Source organism: Bos javanicus, chromosome 7 (assembly GCF_032452875.1).
Source record: "Bos javanicus breed banteng chromosome 7, ARS-OSU_banteng_1.0, whole genome shotgun sequence".
NCBI lineage: Eukaryota > Metazoa > Chordata > Mammalia > Artiodactyla > Bovidae > Bos > Bos javanicus.
Window position 1 is genome coordinate 12,012,665 of NC_083874.1, and position 18,246 is coordinate 12,030,910.

At 53.3% G+C, this 18,246-nt stretch overlaps 1 protein-coding gene and 1 long non-coding RNA gene across 8 annotated transcripts in view; one reads left to right on the plus strand and one right to left on the minus strand.

Annotated features, from left to right (window-relative positions):
• CACNA1A (calcium voltage-gated channel subunit alpha1 A) overlaps window positions 1–8,833 on the plus strand; it is a 253,586-nt gene extending 244,753 nt beyond the window's left edge. For 3 of the 5 annotated variants that reach the window (XM_061421929.1, XM_061421926.1, XM_061421927.1), the window contains 9 exons: window positions 1,135–1,242; window positions 1,358–1,458; window positions 2,751–2,860; window positions 2,967–3,105; window positions 3,275–3,388; window positions 4,690–4,725; window positions 5,733–5,919; window positions 6,239–6,489; window positions 7,231–8,833. In XM_061421929.1, the coding sequence (XP_061277913.1) occupies window positions 1,135–1,242; window positions 1,358–1,458; window positions 2,751–2,860; window positions 2,967–3,105; window positions 3,275–3,388; window positions 4,690–4,725; window positions 5,733–5,919; window positions 6,239–6,489; window positions 7,231–7,941 (1,757 nt within the window). In that variant the 3' untranslated portion in view covers window positions 7,942–8,833. The remainder of the gene's footprint in view (window positions 1–1,134; window positions 1,243–1,357; window positions 1,459–2,750; window positions 2,861–2,966; window positions 3,106–3,274; window positions 3,389–4,689; window positions 4,726–5,732; window positions 5,920–6,238; window positions 6,490–7,230) is intronic. The other 2 variants (XM_061421928.1, XM_061421925.1) reach the window with 2 other exon arrangements.
• A 2,060-nt stretch (window positions 8,834–10,893) lies between these two features.
• Window positions 10,894–18,246, minus strand: part of LOC133250569 (uncharacterized) — a 33,987-nt gene continuing 26,634 nt past the window's right edge. The window contains exons 4-6 of one of the 3 annotated variants that reach the window (XR_009737354.1): window positions 15,248–17,494; window positions 11,462–11,584; window positions 10,894–11,079 (exon numbers count right to left, since the gene is read on the minus strand). This is a non-coding gene — a long non-coding RNA (uncharacterized LOC133250569). Of the gene's footprint in view, window positions 11,585–15,247; window positions 17,495–18,246 lie in introns of all 3 variants that reach the window. The other 2 variants (XR_009737352.1, XR_009737353.1) reach the window with 2 other exon arrangements.

The window sequence follows — 18,246 nt, forward strand, 5'->3', positions numbered from 1 at the left end:
GTGTCTGACTCTGTGCGACCCCATAGACGGCAGCCCACCAGGTTCCCCCGTCCCTGGGATTCTCCAGGCAGGAACACTGGAGTGGGTTGCCATTTCCTTCTCCAATGCATGAAAAGTGAAAGGGAAGTCGCTCAGTCATGTCCGACTTCGCGACCCCATGGACTGCAGCCCACCAGGCTCCTCCGTCCATGGGATTTGCCAGGCAAGAGTACTGGAGTCGGGTGCCATTGCCTTCTCCAATCAATGTCCCTAACTGCTGGTAAATGTTAGGACAGCACCCCTGTGCCTCATGTTGGGGGCTGTGAAACAAGAGTCGAAACAGGGTCCAGGCTGATGTATCAGTCAGGATGAATGAGAATGTGCCGCTGTAACAAAGAAGGTCTTGAACCAACAAAGATTCACTTCCCACTTGCATCATGTGGGAACGTCTTCCAGGGTCGGCAGGGTCTTCTGTTCGTTAGTCACTCAGGGACCAGGCCTGAGTCGGCAACCACGGTCCCCAGTGTTACCAGTTGCTGTGACAGAGGGAATGAGAACTCAGGAGGGTTCTGCACTGGCCATTAAATGCCCAAAGTGGCACCTCACTCTGCTCACACCTCATTGGCAACAACTCATCTCATGGCCCCAGCCAATCCCAGGGAAGGCAGGAAGGGCTACACTCGCATGTACTCAGGCAGAGAAGACAAGTAATCACCATGGCTGGGGTGAGGGGCCAGGGGTCAGCTAGTTCCAAGGTCAGCATTCATAGAAGGGGAAATTTGGTTGAGGGACAAACCTCCTCTATCAGGACTATTCCCTGAGGCGTACCCCAGGCTCCCTACAGCAGACATAGTTCTAATGCTGCCCATCAACTACTCTGATCTTCAGATAACTCACTGAGGCAGGTACTATTGCCATCATCCCCATTTCAAAGATGGGCAAACTGAGGCACAGCACAGTAGACTAACACCCATGTCACGCAGCTGGTAAGTGGGAACCAGGCCAGTCCCTCTGGATGCTGGAGTGTCTCCCACACAGTCTTTCAAAGGCCCCAGCCCTGCTGGGGACCAGGACCCCAGAGCCTGGATCAGAAGGAGCCTATGGCTTTGCAGCTTCCCCAGAGGCCAGCTGATGCCTCTCTGTTCCCACTCGCAGGTGGAGCTGACAAACAACAAATGGATGCTGAGTTGCGGAAGGAGATGATGGCCATCTGGCCCAATCTGTCCCAGAAGACGCTGGACCTGCTGGTCACCCCCCACAAGTGTAAGAGCCAGGCCCAGCCTGGGACAGAGAGGGGGGAGGGAAGAGGAGGCCTCGGGATGGCGGGGCTGGTGCATACCGGGCCTTCACCCACGGTGAGCTCATCCTGTGCCCCCAGCCACGGACCTGACAGTGGGGAAGATCTATGCGGCCATGATGATCATGGAGTATTACCGGCAGAGCAAGGCCAAGAAGCTTCAGGCCATGCGCGAGGAACAGGTATGGCTGCAGCCCTGACAGCCACTCCTTCCTTTGTCCATCACTCTGTGGACACCCAGGCTGGGAGACAGTGTCTCTCTTGTCACCGTGAGGACCAGCCAGAACAGTGGGATGACGTCAGGCTCCAGGACAGGTCACTGAAGGAGGAGGGCAGTGCCAAGGAGACATAACGTGGAGTAACTCATTTGCTCCACCAACACTTACTGGGCAGGGACTACCCTGCTGGTCCAGTGGCTAGGGTTCCACGCTCCCAATGCAAGGGGCCCAGGTTCAATCCCTGCTCAGGAAACTGGATACCACATACTGCAACTAAGACCCAGTGCAGTCAAATAATCCAATAAGCAGAACAAATAAACTTTTTTTTTTATTAATTATTGGGCACCTATGGTGTGCCAGGCACCTTTCTCAGCTCTGGGTATGTGTCTGTGAGCAAAACAGACCAGAATCCCTGCAGAGCAGACCTTCCAGTTCGCAGAAGGCCACCAATGATAGATGATGAAATTATATCGCACTACAGAAAAAAGTAAGTGCCACGAGAAAAAGCAGGGGGGCGGGCAAGGGAACGTGATTTGAAAGGGGTAGTTTGGGAGGCATTGCTGAGGAAGTGACATCAGAGGAAAGACTTGAAGGAAGAGGAGAGAGAGCCAAGCAGATACCTAGGGGAAGAGTGTTTCAGGCAGAGGGAACAGCCAGTGCAAGGGCCCTGAGGCAGGACCATGAGTTTGAGAAATAGCAGGGAAGTCAGTATGGCAGAACAGAGTGAGCAAGAGGGGCAGGGGAAGGAGACGAGAGTGGGGAGGTGACAGGACGGATTATTCAGGATTTGTGGGCCTTTGACTTTTGCTCAGAGTGAAGTGGGAGCCACAAGGGTGCCTCAGGAGAGGTGGGAAGTGATCGCTTGCCACTGCTCACTGGTGCTCTCTGGTGGCCATGGAGAGTAAGGGCTGGAGCTGGGAGCCTGGGAGGGGGCAGTGGTCCCGGCCAGACTGATGAAAACCAGGATGGGGGTCATGGAGCGGTGAGAAGTGATCTGGTTATGGATGGATTTGGAAGAGTCTAGAGGACTCGCTGATGGATCAGACTTGAATGTGTGTGTGTGTTTTAGGGTAGGGGTGGGTTTCAAGAATGGCTTCTAGGATTTCACCCCATGGGTGGGCTAAGCATACCCTCCATAGCCTCCTCACTGCAGTCTTGAAACCAAAGCCTCAGCCTGGGATACCCTCTTCCATCTGTCCCCTCTCCCCCCACCCCCTGGCCACCTTGTGTACACACGCTGCTCTCTGCTTCCCCAGAACCGGACACCTCTCATGTTCCAGCGCATGGAGCCCCCATCGCCAACACAGGAGGGGGGGCCTGGCCAGAACGCCCTCCCCTCCACCCAGCTGGACCCAGGAGGAGGCTTGTGAGTGTCCCTCTTGGCCAGAAGGCAGGGCAACAGGGGTGCGGGGTGCCAGGTGCAAAAGCCACCAGAGTGCCCACCATCACCCTGGCCTCTGTACCCCACACAGGATGGCTCACGAAAGTGGCATGAAAGAGAGCCCATCCTGGGTGACCCAGCGGGCCCAGGAGATGTTCCAGAAGACGGGCACATGGAGCCCAGAGCGGGGCCCCCCCACTGATATGCCTAATAGCCAGCCCAACTCTCAGGTACCTCCATGGCCCCAGCGCCCCCTTGGCTCCCCGGCCCGGGCAGGACAAGAAGGAGGGGTCTGGGCCCCTCACCTGCAGCTCTGCACACACCCAGCCAACCCTCTACCCTGGGGTCCCCCAGCCAGGCGGCCCCGGGGCTCACCCAGCCTCGCCATCTGCCCCGCAGTCTGTGGAGATGCGAGAGATGGGCAGAGACGGCTACTCTGACAGTGAGCACTACTTCCCCGTTGAAGGCCAGGCCCGGGCCGCCTCCATGCCCCGCCTGCCTGCCGAGAACCAGGTGAGAGCTTTCACCCACCACCCTGGGGACTGGACTTGGCCTCTGGAGTCCCAGCTTCCCTATGCAGCCCAGGGACCCAGGGCTGGGGGGGACTTCTGCACCCTTGGCTGCAGCGGGCAGGGTCCACACCTCTGGAACCCTCAGAGGCCCCAATCCTCTTAGTTTCTCCCTGACAGAGGACTGAGAGGGGACGAGGTTCCTCTGGGGCAGGGCACCATGGCCACCGCCTCGGGGTTTGTCTCTGCTCCGTTTGGGGATGCTGAGGCCGGAGGATATGGAGGACACATATCAGGGATGTGGATGGGGGATGGGAGGGGATGTGTCAGGCCCCGGTGAGAGCTGCAATCAAGAATATCCATGCACGCACGCACACACGCATGCGCACAGAGGCACATGCACACAGGGATGGGTGTGCTCATACATCGTACATGCTCTGGGGAACTTGGCAGGTCCCAGGACCTGGTAGCATGTCTGGGGTGGGGCCTGGGAGTCGTTTGTCTGGTCTCTGTGAGAGCCGCTGGGGAGAAGCAGGTGTGTGTGCCTGACGCGTGTCTGTGTGTGGCTGCTTTACCCAGCTGCGGGCTTGGTTGTCAGGGGGCAGGGTCCCACTGCCCCTGGCCCCCCAGGACAGAGGGGCCAGAAGCATGGCTGGGCTGTCCACCCAACCTGAGAGGCAGGGCGGCATGTCTGACTGTGGCAGGCTGCCCGTGTGCTATGCCGTGGCATCTGCGCAGGGTGGGGGTGGCAGGGGTTGGGCTGTGCTGTGCCTGGCTGGGCCAGGGTCGCCCAGGGGTGTGGCCTCTGGCTGCTGGGAATTTGGGTGGGAGGCACCCAGCCTGCATGTGACTGTCCAGTCCCATCCCGATGGGCCCCCCAAAGCCCAACCAGGACCGAGCTTCCGGGCCCCAGGAGAAGGGGGGCACAAGCCAGCTGACGGCCACCCCACCCCACCCCCGAAGCTTTGAGTGTCATCGGAGCCAGGGCTGGGCGCATTGCATGAGGCAGAGTCCAGGGCCAGGCGCCTGCGGCCACGTCGCCCCATCTGTCAGTCTCGTGCCTTTGCCATCTGTGTGCTCCGTCCCCATGGGAGGAAGGCCAGCCGGGCCTGGGGTCACCCACACACCGGGGACGTTAACCTCTCTCCCCCTCCCCCTTCCCTCCCCACCTCAGGTTCTTCTCTCTCCCCGACCCTGGCATTCTCCTCCATCTCCCACACACCTCTCCCTCTCCCTCTCGGCTTTTATATTTATTTCCTTCTTTCTGTTTTTTTCTGTGTGCACCATCCCGTGGGGCTGTGACAGAGGAGAAGGGGCCGGCCACGTGGGAATAACCTCAGTGTATGTACCGCGCCCGCCCGCGCCGCCCAGCTGGGCTCCGGCCCCCTCTTCCCGCCCACCCCCCCTCGTGGGAGTTCTGTCATCTCTCTGGGTCCTCGGACCCCACCCTTTCTTCGCAGACCGCACCCCTGCCCCCCACCCCGTGGAGCCCCATCCTCATGTGTTGTGTTCTCTCTGTGCCCCACGTGTGCCCTGGAGGGGTGACCCCGCCCCGACCCCCCACCTCCCACCCTCTCTTCAGAGGCCCCCAAGCCTGGCAGGCGGGCGTCCATCGTTCCAAGAAGCCTGACCTGTAGCCCTGCTTGGCTCACTCTTTCTTGGGGGCTCTTTCCCATGACACCACCTATGAACCTCTGGTCTCAGCCCTGAGTCCCTTAAGACTCCAGTCTCAGGCAGTGCCACTGGGCCAAGCCCTGGGCAAGTCTGCTCTGTCTTCTTTCTCTCCTCTCCCAGCCGCAGGGAACCCAGTTCCACCCAAGGGTGCAGCAAACACACAGGCCCCCAAGCTGCAGGCCAAGGATGAGGAGAGCAGGTCCCCCCGGGGGTCTCAAATGCCAGGCCAGTCCCTCAAAGGCTTCCCATAGAAGCTGGACTCAGGTGGGCAGGAAAGTCCGGTCCCAGTTGGCCAAGGAGGACTGTGTGTGCTGGGTGCCTGGCCCTGGGCCGATAGGCCTGGCAGCAAGGAGAGGCTGAGGCTCCTCACTCGCTTTGGAGAGCAGGCCGGGCTGCCCAGGGCTCCCAGGTTTGTACTCCAGATGGGAGAAGCTCTGCCCTTCAGCCAACCTGCCTGTCCCAGCAGGAGGTGGAGAGAATGGGGCCTCCTGGAGGAACCCAGGAGGAGCTGGGGAGGGGACAGAGGAGTCCTGGAGCCTGAGGCTCAGGGCTCCCCCAACCAGATCCCACCCCTGGATGGTCACACCTCATCACTGATGGCGGATGGGGCAGACCGGGACTGCTGCGTCCCGGCCACTGACCCCAGCCCACCAGCCTGTTCCCCCCCACCCCAGACCATCTCAGACACCAGCCCCATGAAGCGCTCAGCCTCCGTGCTGGGCCCCAAGGCCCGGCGCCTGGACGACTACTCCCTGGAGAGGGTGCCGCCCGAGGAGAACCAGCGGCACCACCAGAGGCGCAGAGACCGTGGCCACCGCACCTCCGAGCGCTCCTTGGGCCGCTACACGGACGTGGACACAGGTGGGTCGCCCTGCAAGGCCCAGGGACCAGAGGCTGTGTAAGGGGACAGAGCAGGGGAGATGGGGGAGAAGGCAGAGCAGGGTAAACACTGAGTAAGGAAAGACAGAAGGGCCTGGATAGGACCCAGGGGGACCGAGATGCGCCAGCTGCTGCTCACACCCTGGTGACCAGCTCCCCCACACACACCCACCAAGCCACCCTGGGCCCAAGGGCAGGTGCCCGCAGGGCCCGCAGTCCCGCTTAGAAGCCGCCCACATGCACGTCCCATGCCGCCCTTTCCTCACAGCCATCTGTCTTGTCTGACCCCATGCGGCCCTAGGCTTGGGGACAGACTTGAGCATGACCACCCAGTCTGGGGACCTGCCATCAAAGGAAAGAGACCAGGAGCGGGGCCGGCCCAAGGACCGGAAGCATCGGCAACACCACCACCACCACCACCACCACCATCCCCCGCCCCCTGACAAGGAGCGCTACACCCAGGAGCGGCCTGAGCACGGCCGGCCCCGGGCCCGTGACCAGCGCTGGTCCCGCTCACCCAGTGAGGGCCGGGAGCACATGGCCCACCGTCAGGTGGGTGTGGCAGGAGGCACTGTGGACCCCTCCGGGAGAGGATGGGGGGCCACAGCCCACAGCCCCCTCTGGGCGGGGTTCCCCACTCCTGCCGTGATCTCTGACCTGCCCACCATGGGGCTCCCCAAGCCAGGGGGTTGGGCTCGGGCAGGGGTGGACACTGGCCCCTGCCACTCTGGCTCCCCACTCTGCACCCCAGCCCCCTGCCCGCCTGCCACCCCGCTCCCCGCCGCCCGCAGCTGCTTCCTCTTTGGTTGTGGATCACGTTTGAGTTTCGGGCCAGCAGTGGTCTTTACGACTCACGCCCACCCTGGCTACCTTCTGCCTTTTGCTTTCCTTTAACCCAGCTTCCGTTTTTTGTTTCAATTATGATTTCTGTCCTCTGGACGCCTGTGAGTAATTTTTGAAACTTCTGCTATTTTTAACCCCGAAACTTACAAAACTCCATTTCTCATTTCTCTTTTCACTTTGTTGTGTTGGTTTTCGACTTCCCCCGACCCTCCTTGTCTCACTCCCCCTCCTCCTTGTCCCCTCCTCCTCCTCCTCCCACCTGTGGCTGTTGCTTTTTTCCTTTTTTTCCATTTGAACGTCCTGTGTGTCCTCCCCGCCCACCCTCTTCCCCCGTCCTCTGAATTTTCCTTCGCTCCCCACCCTCCGGTCCTCTGTGTCTCCTCCCGTCTCCTTCTGGTTGATTTTGTTGTATCTTTTTTTTTGATTTCCTTTGTTTCAATTTTCGTGTAGGGCAGTAGTTCCGTAAGTGGAAGCCCAGCCCCCTCAACATCTGGTACCAGCACTCCGCGGCGGGGACGCCGCCAGCTCCCCCAGACCCCCTCCACTCCCCGGCCGCACGTGTCCTATTCCCCCGTGATCCGTAAGGCCGGCGGCTCGGGTCCCCAGCAGCAGCAGCAGCCCGCGGCGCGGCCGGGCCGAACGGCCCCCAGCGGCCCGCGGAGGTACCCGGGCCCCGTGGCCGAGCCCCTGGCCGGGGAGCGGCCTCCCACAGGAGGCCACGGAAGCAGCCGCTCGCCCGCGATGGAGCGGCGGATCCCGGGCCCGGCCCGGAGCGAGTCCCCCAGGGCGCCGTGTCGCCACGGCGGGGCGCGATGGCCGGCGTCCGGCGCGCACGCGGCCGAGGGCCCCCCGGGCCCCCGGCACCACCACGGTTACTACCGGGGCTCCGACTACGACGAGCCAGACGGCCCGGGCGGCGGCGGCGGGGAGGAGGAGGAGCCCCGGGCCGCCGCCTACGACGCGCCGCCCCCCGCGCGCCACGCGTGCTCGCCCAGGACTCCCCGGGCCGCGGGCCCGGCCTGCGCCTCGCCTTCCAGGCACGGCCGGCGACTCCCGAACGGCTACTACCCGGCCCACGGACTGGCCAGGCCCCGCGGGCCGGGCTCCCGGAAAGGCCTGCACGAAGCCTACAGCGAGACCGACGACGATGACTGGTGCTAAGCCCGGGCGAGGTGGCGCCCGCCCGGCCCCCCCACGCACCCCACGCACACGCCCCCCTCGGGGAGGAGCCGCACCGGCCGCGGGGCCACCTCGCTGCCACCTGCCCAGCACACGGGGGCGGGGAGGCCCGGGAGGGCCCAGGAGAGGACCAGCCGGACGACCCCGGACTCTGGAGGGAGTCCCCAGGGCCGGGACACACCAGGGTGTCCCGGAAAGACCCTCCTGGGCAGCGACGGCGCCCCCCACCCAGCCCCGATCCCCCACGATGACGGCGGGGGGCCCTCGGGGGCAGACAAACCACACAGCCAAGGGATTCGAATTAACTCAGCCATTTTTGGAGAACCTTGGGGAAAATGGAAATTTCAAAAAAAAAAAAAAAAAAAACATTTTTAAAAGAAAAACGGGGAGAAAAAAAATTGCTTCTATTGATGAGTTTTATCATCTCAATTGAAATCTTTCCTTTCCCTGGTGAACGCCTGCTGGTGGCCCGTGTGTGTGTGTGTGGCTAGAAGCCGGAAGCGAAGAGGAAACCCAGCGTCCCACACAGACCGCCACCAGACACACTCATACCCCACACACGTTCTCAGACACACACAGGAGTGCTTGCTGGTTATACCAAACCCTACTATTACTGCCTGCAGAAATCAATTTAAAAAAAAATAAACAATTTTAAAAAGGACAAAAAAATTAATGATTGAGAAAAGAAGCATTTTTTTCTGACATTTGGTCCTGCTTGAAATAACAAAAGAAAAAAGAAAAAAAAACACCACCACTGATTTCCTTTGCTTTTTTCCTTTTTCCTACCTTGTTTGAAAACTGTGGGCTTGGGACTGTGAATTATTGCATGACATTCAAAAAGAAAAAAAAAATAAAAAAAAGTTGAATCAAAGGGCTTCTGTGTTGGAGTGGTCTTTATAGCTTCTGCAAAGTACTCCCCACGTCTCTTTGGGGGTACTTTGGTAGGAGGCACTTGGAAAGTGGTTAAGGATGAGAAAGTGGTAGCTCTCCAGCCAGGACTCTTTGCAAAAAAGTTAAAGCCAGAGACACTGGCTGGGTCTTTACCTGGTTGTCCTGGTTGGGGGACAGCAGGGCAATAGAGCCCCACCACCACCACCCCATGCCTCCACCCTCAGACCACCCCCCACCACCACCTCCCCACGGCTCCACAGTTTGCTGGATAATATTCCTGCATGATCCGGCCAGTGAGGCCCCAAAGAGAATGTGTGAGGCCTCAAATATTAGCAAAATTCCTATTGGAAACACCCTGCAAGAGGTACCTGGAAGCCTAGCTCAGGACCCCCGAGTCCAGTGGGAGGTGAGCCGTACCCGAGGCCTCTGGCGCTCCCACCCCACTCACCGGCACCCAAGAAGCTGCTTCTGAAGGGCTCCATCCCAAGCTGTATTCCATTTCACAGACTTTCCTAAGATGCCCCTGAATTACTGCAGCCATCAGAGAGTCCTAGAACCTAGAGGTCAAGGTTCAGAGCAGCCTGTCGGTAGCAGAAGAGGGTCATGGCCAGTTCAAGGTGAGGGCAGCATATCAGAGGTGGGGTGGGGTTCTTAAGAAGGGACTGACAGCCTGCCCTCCCTCCACCCCCAGCCCCATCTGTCCATCTGCCCATCAGCCCGCAGTGCACCTGCCGGCATCCTCCCACTCCAGGCTTCTAGAAGCTGGCTGCATGATGAAGGGGGTAGAGCACCTTCAACCCCCAGGGTCTTACCTCCCTGCCTATTCTGTGAATGCTTCTGTGAATATAGTCAACAGCCAAAAACCATTGTTAATAACATCAGGAGGTCAGAGAGCTATGTTGATTTAGGTGAGCAAAAGACCAGTTATACCTGTTGTTTAGGGGCTTCCCAGGTAATTCAGTAGTAAAGAATCCACCTGCGAAGGCAGGAGATGCAGGTTCAATCCCTGAGTCAGGAAGATCCCCTGGCGGTGGAAATGGCAACCCACACCAGTATTCTTGCCTAGAAAATCCCATAGACAGAGGAGTCTGGTGGGCTGTAGTCCATAGGGTCTCAAAAGAGTCGGAAATGACATAGTGACCCACACATCCCTTGTTTAGGCTGACATGAAAGGCCTTTGATCTGAAAATGCAAACTCCTGGTTCTCCCAAGAAAGGGCTTCAGAGAATCATGGAGAGGTAGATGGTCTTCAAGGAACAACGGAGTACCATATGAAGGGGAATCAGAGGCCAAGAAGGGGGACACTAACCAAAGACATCTACCACACCCCAACTTTGGAGTCAGTCATTTGACCCTGAGGGGCTTAGCTCAGCCCCAGCCTCACTGACTGTGTGATCTAAGGAAAATGACTTTACCTCTCTGTACCTCTATTTTCCCATCTGCAAAAGGGAAACAGTAATAGAGCTGTTCATGAAGATTAAATGCATTATTCTACATCAGTCCAGCAAACTTTCTCTTAAAGGATCAAAGAGTAAGTATTTTCAGCTTTGTAGCCCAGATGGTCTCTCTATCTCTTTGGCTCTGTCATTGCACCAGGAAAGCAGCCTTATGTAAAGGAGTGGGTGTGCCTATGTTCCAATAAAACTTTATTTATAAAAACAGGCAGCGGGCTGGGTTGGACCATTCTTCTACATCCAGTTTTCAAACACTTTGGTCTCAGTACCTCTTTCCATGCTTTAAAAAAATATACTTGAGGGAACTTCCCTGGTGGTCAAGTGGTTAAGATTCCAAGCTTCCAATGCAGGGGCCATAGAACTTATTCAGGGAATTAAGATCCCACATGCCACAACACCAAAAGAAAAAATAAATTATATATACCTATATATAATGTGCAACATGGCAAAAAAAAACCCTATATATATATACATATACATCTGTTTATATGGGTTATAGCTACTGATATTTGCCATTTGTAGATTAAAACAAAAAAAATAAAACTGCTAATTTTAAAAACTGTTAGTTTTTAAATCACAATCCATCTACTCATGATAACAAATAACATTTTTAATGAAAAATAACCACCTTTTCCAAAACAAAAATATTCCATAAAAAGAGAGACATTGTTTTCCAATTTTGCATCTCTTCCATGTCCAGTGAACAGAAGACAACTGGATTCTCACATCTGATTCTGCATCCCACCTGTTGCAACTAGGGACTCTCCCCTGGAAACTCCACCACACACATGTGAGAGAAAAAAAGTGACAGAGGCAAAGGACATCTTAACATTAATATTAAAAATAGTTCAAAGAAAAAATATTTTTAAATAGTTCAGGGACTTCCCCAGTGGTCCAGTGGTTAAGATGCTCTACTTCCGATGCAGGGGGTATGGCTTCTATCCCTGGTCAAGGAACAAAGATTCCCACAGGCTAAAAATAATGTTTTAAAGTAGTATCAAATATTTATTTAAAAAAATGAAACAGTTCAGTCTGATGGACCCCCCTGGAAGGGTCTCAGTGGCCCCCAAGTTTCTGAACCCCTTTGAGAACTGCTGTTCTCAGAACAAAGGGTATCTGGCCCATAGTAAGTGATTTTTTACTATGGCCATTATTACCATAGCAACTGAGGGTTCCGAGAGGTCTTGCTCCAGCCCCCAAGCCTTCAGGCTGCCTCGGGTAGAGAAGGCTGAGGGACTACTAACTCAGGGTGGGCTGCGCTCCCTCTGTAATAATAGCACCTAAGAAGAGAACAGAGGAATAAGAAAATAAAGGGTTTTTTTAATTATTATTATTAAGTATAGTTGATATTGCTCTAATGGCAGAAAGCAAAAGGAAGTGAAGAACCTCTTGATGACGGTGAGGGAGGAGAGTGAAAGAGTCGGCTTAAAATTCAATATTAAAAATACTAAGATCGTGGCATTCAGTCTCAGTTCATTCAGTTCAGTTAAGTTGCTCAGTCGTGTCCAATTCTTTACAACCCCATGAATCGCAGTATACCAGGCCTCCCTGTCCATCACCAACTTCCAGAGTTTACTCAAACTTACGTCCATCGAGTCGGTGATGCCATCCAGCCATCTCATCCTCTGTCGTCCCCTTCTCCTCCTGCCCTCAATCCCTCCCAGCATCAGAGTCTTTTCCAATGAGTCAACTCTTTGCATGAGGTGGCCAAAGTACTGGAGTTTCAGCTTTAGCATCATTCCTTCCAAAGAAATCCCAGGACTGATCTCCTTTAGAATGGACTGGTTGGATCTCCTTGCAGTCCAAGGGACTCTCAAGAGTCTTCTCCAACACCACAGTTCAAAAGCATCAATTCTTCGGCGCTCAGCTTTCTTCACAGTCCAACTCTCACACCCACACATGACCACTGGAAAAACCATAGCCTTGACTATGAAAGGTTGTTGTTGAATCACGCAAAGACGCCGGGATTCGTGACCCCTGGAGGAGAAGAATTCAATCTGGGGCCAGAGACGAGGCTTTATCGCTCAGAGCTTTTGTCTAATAAAGTTTTATTAAAGTATAAAGGGGATAGAGAAAGCTTCTGACATAGGCATCAGAAGGGGGCAGAAAGAGTACCCCCTGCTAGTCTTCAGCTGGATGTTATATAGTCACTAGCAGTCTGTTAATAAAAGAAAGGAATGTCTTAAAACTCAGAATGGCACCAGGCCCCTCACCCATAAGATGCATTTTGGGATAATGTTGGCACCAAATGGTTCATCTTGGACCATAAAATGATTAACTTGAATCTTGAAGAAGGGCAGATCACCATACAAATAGTTTCATTTACAGAGATTAGGGAAACAATATCTGAGTATAACATACTGGCTTGTCAAGTAGGTTCTGAGCCAAGAGGCGGAACCAACTTGAAGACAGAGTCTGGGGTAAATGCATAGCACATTAGCATAGCTTAAGACAAACATTTCCATAAGAGAAATGCATTGGTTATCTCTAGGTTTGAGAATAGTTAACTTCAGGTGAAACCAGGTGTCATTATGGCAACACAGTATTTTAAGAGAAACCTCTTTTAAAATTTGTATAGAGAAGGAAAAAATATCATTAGTTTGCTTCCTCCTGCCAGTTAAGAGAGATAAAAATGTCTGACACTTGCAGGCTATTTCCTCCGTTTGGAGACCCCTGGCCTTCCTGCCTGTTACCCTCTCAACTATTTGGACCTTTGTTGACAAAGTAATGTCTCTGCTTTTGAATATGCTATCTAGGTTGATCATAACTTTCCTCCCAAGGAGTAAGCGTCTTTTAATTTCATGGCTGCAATCACCATCTGTAGTGATTTTGGAGCCCCCAAAAATAAAGTCTGACACTGTTTCCACTGTTTCCCCATCTATTTGCCATGAAGTGATGGGACCAGATGCCATGATCTTAGTTTTCTGAATGTTGAGCTTTAAGCCAACTTTTTCACTCTCCTCTTTCACTTTCATCATTACTTGATGGCAAATAGAGAGGGAAAAGGTGGAAGTAATGACAGATTTCCTCTTCTTGGGCTCTAAAATCACTGCAGATGGTGACTGCAGCCATGAAATCAGAAGATGTTTGCCTCTTGTCAGGAAAGCTATGGCAAACCTAGACAGTGAGCTGAAACGCAGAGACATTACTCTGCCGACAAAGGTCTGTATGGTCAAGGCTATGGTCTTCCCAGTGGTCACGTACGGTTGTGAGAGCTGGACCGTAAAAAAGGCAGAGCGCCAAAGAATCGATGCCTTCAAACTATGGTCCTGGAGAAGACTCCTTAGAGTCCCTCAGACAGCAAGGAGATCAAACCAGTCAATCGTAAGGGAAATCGATCCTGAATACTCATTGGAAGGACTGATGCTTAAGTTGAAACTCCAGTATTTCGGTCATCTGATGAGAACAGTTGATTCATTGGAAAAGTCCCTGATGCTGGGAAAGATTGAGGGCAGGAGGAGAAGAGGGCATCAGAGGATGAGAATGAGATGGCTGGATGGCATCACCAATGCAATGGACATGAACTTGGGCAAACTTCAGGAGATGGTGAGGGACAGAGAGTCCTGGCGTGCTGCCGTCCAAGGGGTCGCAAAGAGTCAGACATGAGTGGACGATTGAACAACAACATAGTTGATTAACAATGTTGTGTTAGTTTCAAGTGTGCAGCAAAGTGAATCAGTCATATACACACTCAGGAGAGCTGGTTTTTGGTTTTTTGGCCATGCCGTACGGCACGCAGGGTTCTAGTTCCCTGACCAGGAATCGAATCAACCTAGAGATTGTCATCCTGAGTGAAGTAAGTCAGACAGAGAAAGACAAATACATGATATTGCTTATATGTGGAATCTTTAAAAAAAAAAAAAAGGCATAAATGAACCTATTTGCAAAACATAAATTGAGTCACAGATGTACAAAACGAATTTTCTAGATTTCCTCAGTAGTCCAGGGGTTAAGATTCTGCACTTCCACTGCAGGGGGGCATGGACTCAATCCCTGGTCAGGGAACTGAGATCCTGCATGCCACCCAGCATGGCCAGAAAACAAAGAAAAGAAAACAAACTTCTGGTTTACAAAGGGAAAGGGGGAAAGAGGGAGAGGGATAAATTTTGAGATTGGGGTTGACATATACATTACTACCTAGTTTACAATAGATAACTAATAAAAATCTACTGTATAGCATAGGGAACTCTGTAATGACCTATATGGGAATAGCAGTTAGAGAAGAGTGGATCTATGTATGTGTATAACTGATTCGCTTTGCTATATACAGCAGAAATGAACACAACATTATAAATCAACTATACTCCAAAAACTAATTTTAAAAAGTAGAGGCTGGACCTCCCAGGTGACTCTGGTAAAGAATCTACCTGCCAATGCTGGAGATACTGTTTCACTCCCTGGTCCGGGAAGATCCCACATGCCATGGAGCAACTAAGCCCATGAGCCACAACTACTGAGCCTGTGCTCGAAAGCCCAGAAGCCTCAACTACTGAAGCGAGCACACTCTAGAGCCCATGCTCAGCAACAAGAGAAGCCCACACAGTACAACGAGAGAGTGGCCTCCACTTGCTGCAACTAGAGAAAAACTGCCAACCTAGCACAGCCAAAAATAAATATTTAAAAAAACTTATGTCTAAGAAAAAAAAAAGAAGAGGGCGTTGCTGCTGGCTGGAGTAGAGTCCGCAGAATGAATGGACATAGAACTAACATCATTCCACCCTGCTCTCCATCTGCCCTGTTAGTCCCATCTGCTAAACATGACACCCACTTTTCACTGGACTTCTGGTCTCTGCCCAGAATGGTGGCCCGTGCCCTTCTGCAATTCCCCATTAAGTCCCTGGACCTAGGACCCTGCAAGCTGCTCAGAGATGGGCCTTCCTCCCCACCTCCCCCACAGTTCCACCCAGACCCAGCCACTCCCCACCACTTTCGCCCTCACCCACCTGGCTGCAGCTCTTAAACAGGAGAAAGGCTTCACCATCCAGGCAGTATCTTCCAAGACTCCATTTGTTCAATAGAAAATCTGGAGATATGTACAGCTAGCCATGGACCTGTGATGTTTACCTCTGAATAGGGTGGGGAAGGCCCTCAATGGACGGGGGTGTAGAATTGATGTTGTACTGAAATTATTTCACAAATACACATGCTCACTTTTGTAATCAGAAACAGTTTTTAACGGCATCCAGATGCCTTATGCAAAAAGGGCTTTGTCTGATCTCCAGATCGCCCAGGCCAATCAAGGACCACATGATAATAACCAATCCCATGGACAAGCAAATGAGACTCAATGTCTCCCCAAAACCAAGGCCTGGTGCACCAGGCAGGCAGCGCCACCTAGAGGCCAGATGGTGAATGGCCGACCGCGTGACTGCTGTGTACCTAACGGGTCTTTCAGTCAAAGCTTTGGGTGTTTCCAGTAGTTAGGTACAGATGTGAGAGTTGGACCAGGCTGAGCGCGGAAGAATTGATGCTTTCGAACTGTGGTGCTGGAGAAGACTCTTGACAGTCTTCTTGGACAGCAAGGAGATCAAACCAGTCAATCTTAAAGGAAATCAACTCTGAATATTCATTGGAAGGGCTGATGCTGAAGCTGAAGCTCCAATACTTTGGCCCACCTGATGTTAAGAACTGGCTCTTTGGAAAAGACCCTGATTCTGGGAAAGATCAAGGGCAAGAGAAGGGGACAAGAGAGGATGGGATGGTTAGATAGCATCATGGACTCAATGAACATGTGTGTGTGTGTGTGTTAGTCACTTAGTCACGTCCAACTCTTTGTGACCCCATGGACTATAGCTCACCAGGCTCCTCTGACCATGGAATGTTCCAGGCAAGAATACTAGAGTGGGTTGCCATTTCCTTATCCAGGGGATCTTCCCGACCCAGGGATTGAACCCAGGTCTCCTGCATTGCAGGCAGACTCTTTACCGACTGAGCCACCAGGGAAGACCATGAACATGAGTTTGAGCAAACTTTGGGCAACAGTGAAGGACAGGGAAGCCTGGCACGCTGCAGTCCATGGGTTCACAAAGAGTCAGCCGAGACTTGGCAACTGAGCAACAGCAACAGGGATCGTGGGGGTGGAGCCAGAAGAGAGGGCGTGAGACCACCCCTACCACCCTCTCCAAGGTCAGAAGCAGGACAGCGGGACGTCAGGCAAGTAAATCCCTGGATGCTCTATGGAAAGGACTTTCTAACAACTCCTCAGAACAGAGCAGATGGTCCAGGGAGGCCCACCATCCAAGCCTGCAGAGGCTGGTTGAAGCTGGAGGTCTCGAGAGCCTCTAAGTTTCTGCCTCCACTTTTCTGAAGAAGAGCGCACTGGAGAGGGAGGCCAGCAGAGAGGCTCTGGGGAGCATCGTGAAAGGAGAGGCTGGATAAGAGATGCGGGAGGCATCTTCAGATCAAAAACTAAGAGTCAGAAAGTTTTGATATATTGTCAGAGCTCACATGGAAGGCAGAAAGGGTAGACCTTGAATCCGATGCAGTTGGGTTCCCTCCAGTCAGCCGTGGTGCTCTCTGCAGGGTAAGGACATGCCGCTCCTGGCTGGAACTGAGCTACTCCCTCCCCAACCCACCCCCCACCATCTCCTCCATGCTGTGTCCCCTTTTCTGGTTCTTCTCTTATCTCATCTTAAACTCGGGCTTCCCCAGTGGCTCAGTGGTAAAGAATCCACCTGCAATGCCGGAGACACAGGAAATGTTGGTTCAATCACTGGGTCGGGAAGATCTCCTGGAGAAGGAAATGGCAACCCACTCCAGTAGTCTTGCCTGGAGAATCCCATGGACAGAGGAGCCTGGAGGCCTACAGGTCATGGAGTTGCAAAGAGCCAGATAGGACTGAAGCAACTGAGCACAGACACACACATCCGAAACCACTCCTAGATGACGCCTCCTTACCCACCAGGACTGCTGTGGGTGCAAACCACCAATCGACAGGAACAGTCTGCAGGTCTTGGGGATGTCAGATGGTCAAAAGTTCAAGGTGGTTCAAAGTACTGCACTGAAGTATTATCTCCAATCCTCTGGCCAGCCAGCAAGCTCATGTTCCCTCACTATCTGAAAGATGTATCACAACTCCCCTGGTGGACAGTGAGGGACAGCCATAGCTCCCCTCCGCTCCTCCTCAGCCCCCAGGGCTGCAGCTCCTTCCTGCCCTGCTCTGGGTCAGCAGTGGTCCAGGGATTTTTCACCTGCCATGCAGAGGATACAGGTGTTATTTGACTCCCCTGGAGGCACAGTGATCTAGCCCAGCCACGACCAAGGGCAACTTGAAGTGAGTCACATTTGTGTTTTCTAGTTGCCACATTAAAGAAAGTAAAAAAAAAGAACAAGTATTTTTTAGTTTTGTTGTATTTTTTTTAATTGTGGTGAAATTCACATAACATAAAATTAACCATTTGTGGTGTACAATTCATTTAGTACCTTCACAATGTCGTACAACTACCGTGCATGCGTGCTTAGTCGCTTCAGTCGTGTCCGACTCTTTGTGACCCCATGGACTGCAGCCCTCCAGGCTCCTCTGTCCATGGGATTTCCCAGGCAAGAATACTGGAGTGGGTTGCCATGCCCTCCTCCAGGGATCTTCCCAACCCAGGGATCAAACCCAGGTCTCCTGCAGCTCCTGCAGTGCAGGCAGGCAGGTTCTTTACCACTACCACCACCTGGGAAGGCTGGGCAACTACCACCTCAAGATAATTTCAAAATATTTTATCATCACTCCAAGATAAACCCCATCCCCACTAAGAGCCATTCTCCATTTCTCCCTCTCTCAGCCCCTGGTCACCACGAATCTACTTTCAGTTTCTGTGGACTTGTCTCTTCTGGACATTTCATATAAACGGGATCACACAATAGGTGACTTAGCCCATCTTCTTTCACTCAGCATGTTTTCAAGGTTCATCCAGGTTGTAGCATGAGTCACAACCCCATTCCTTTTCATGGC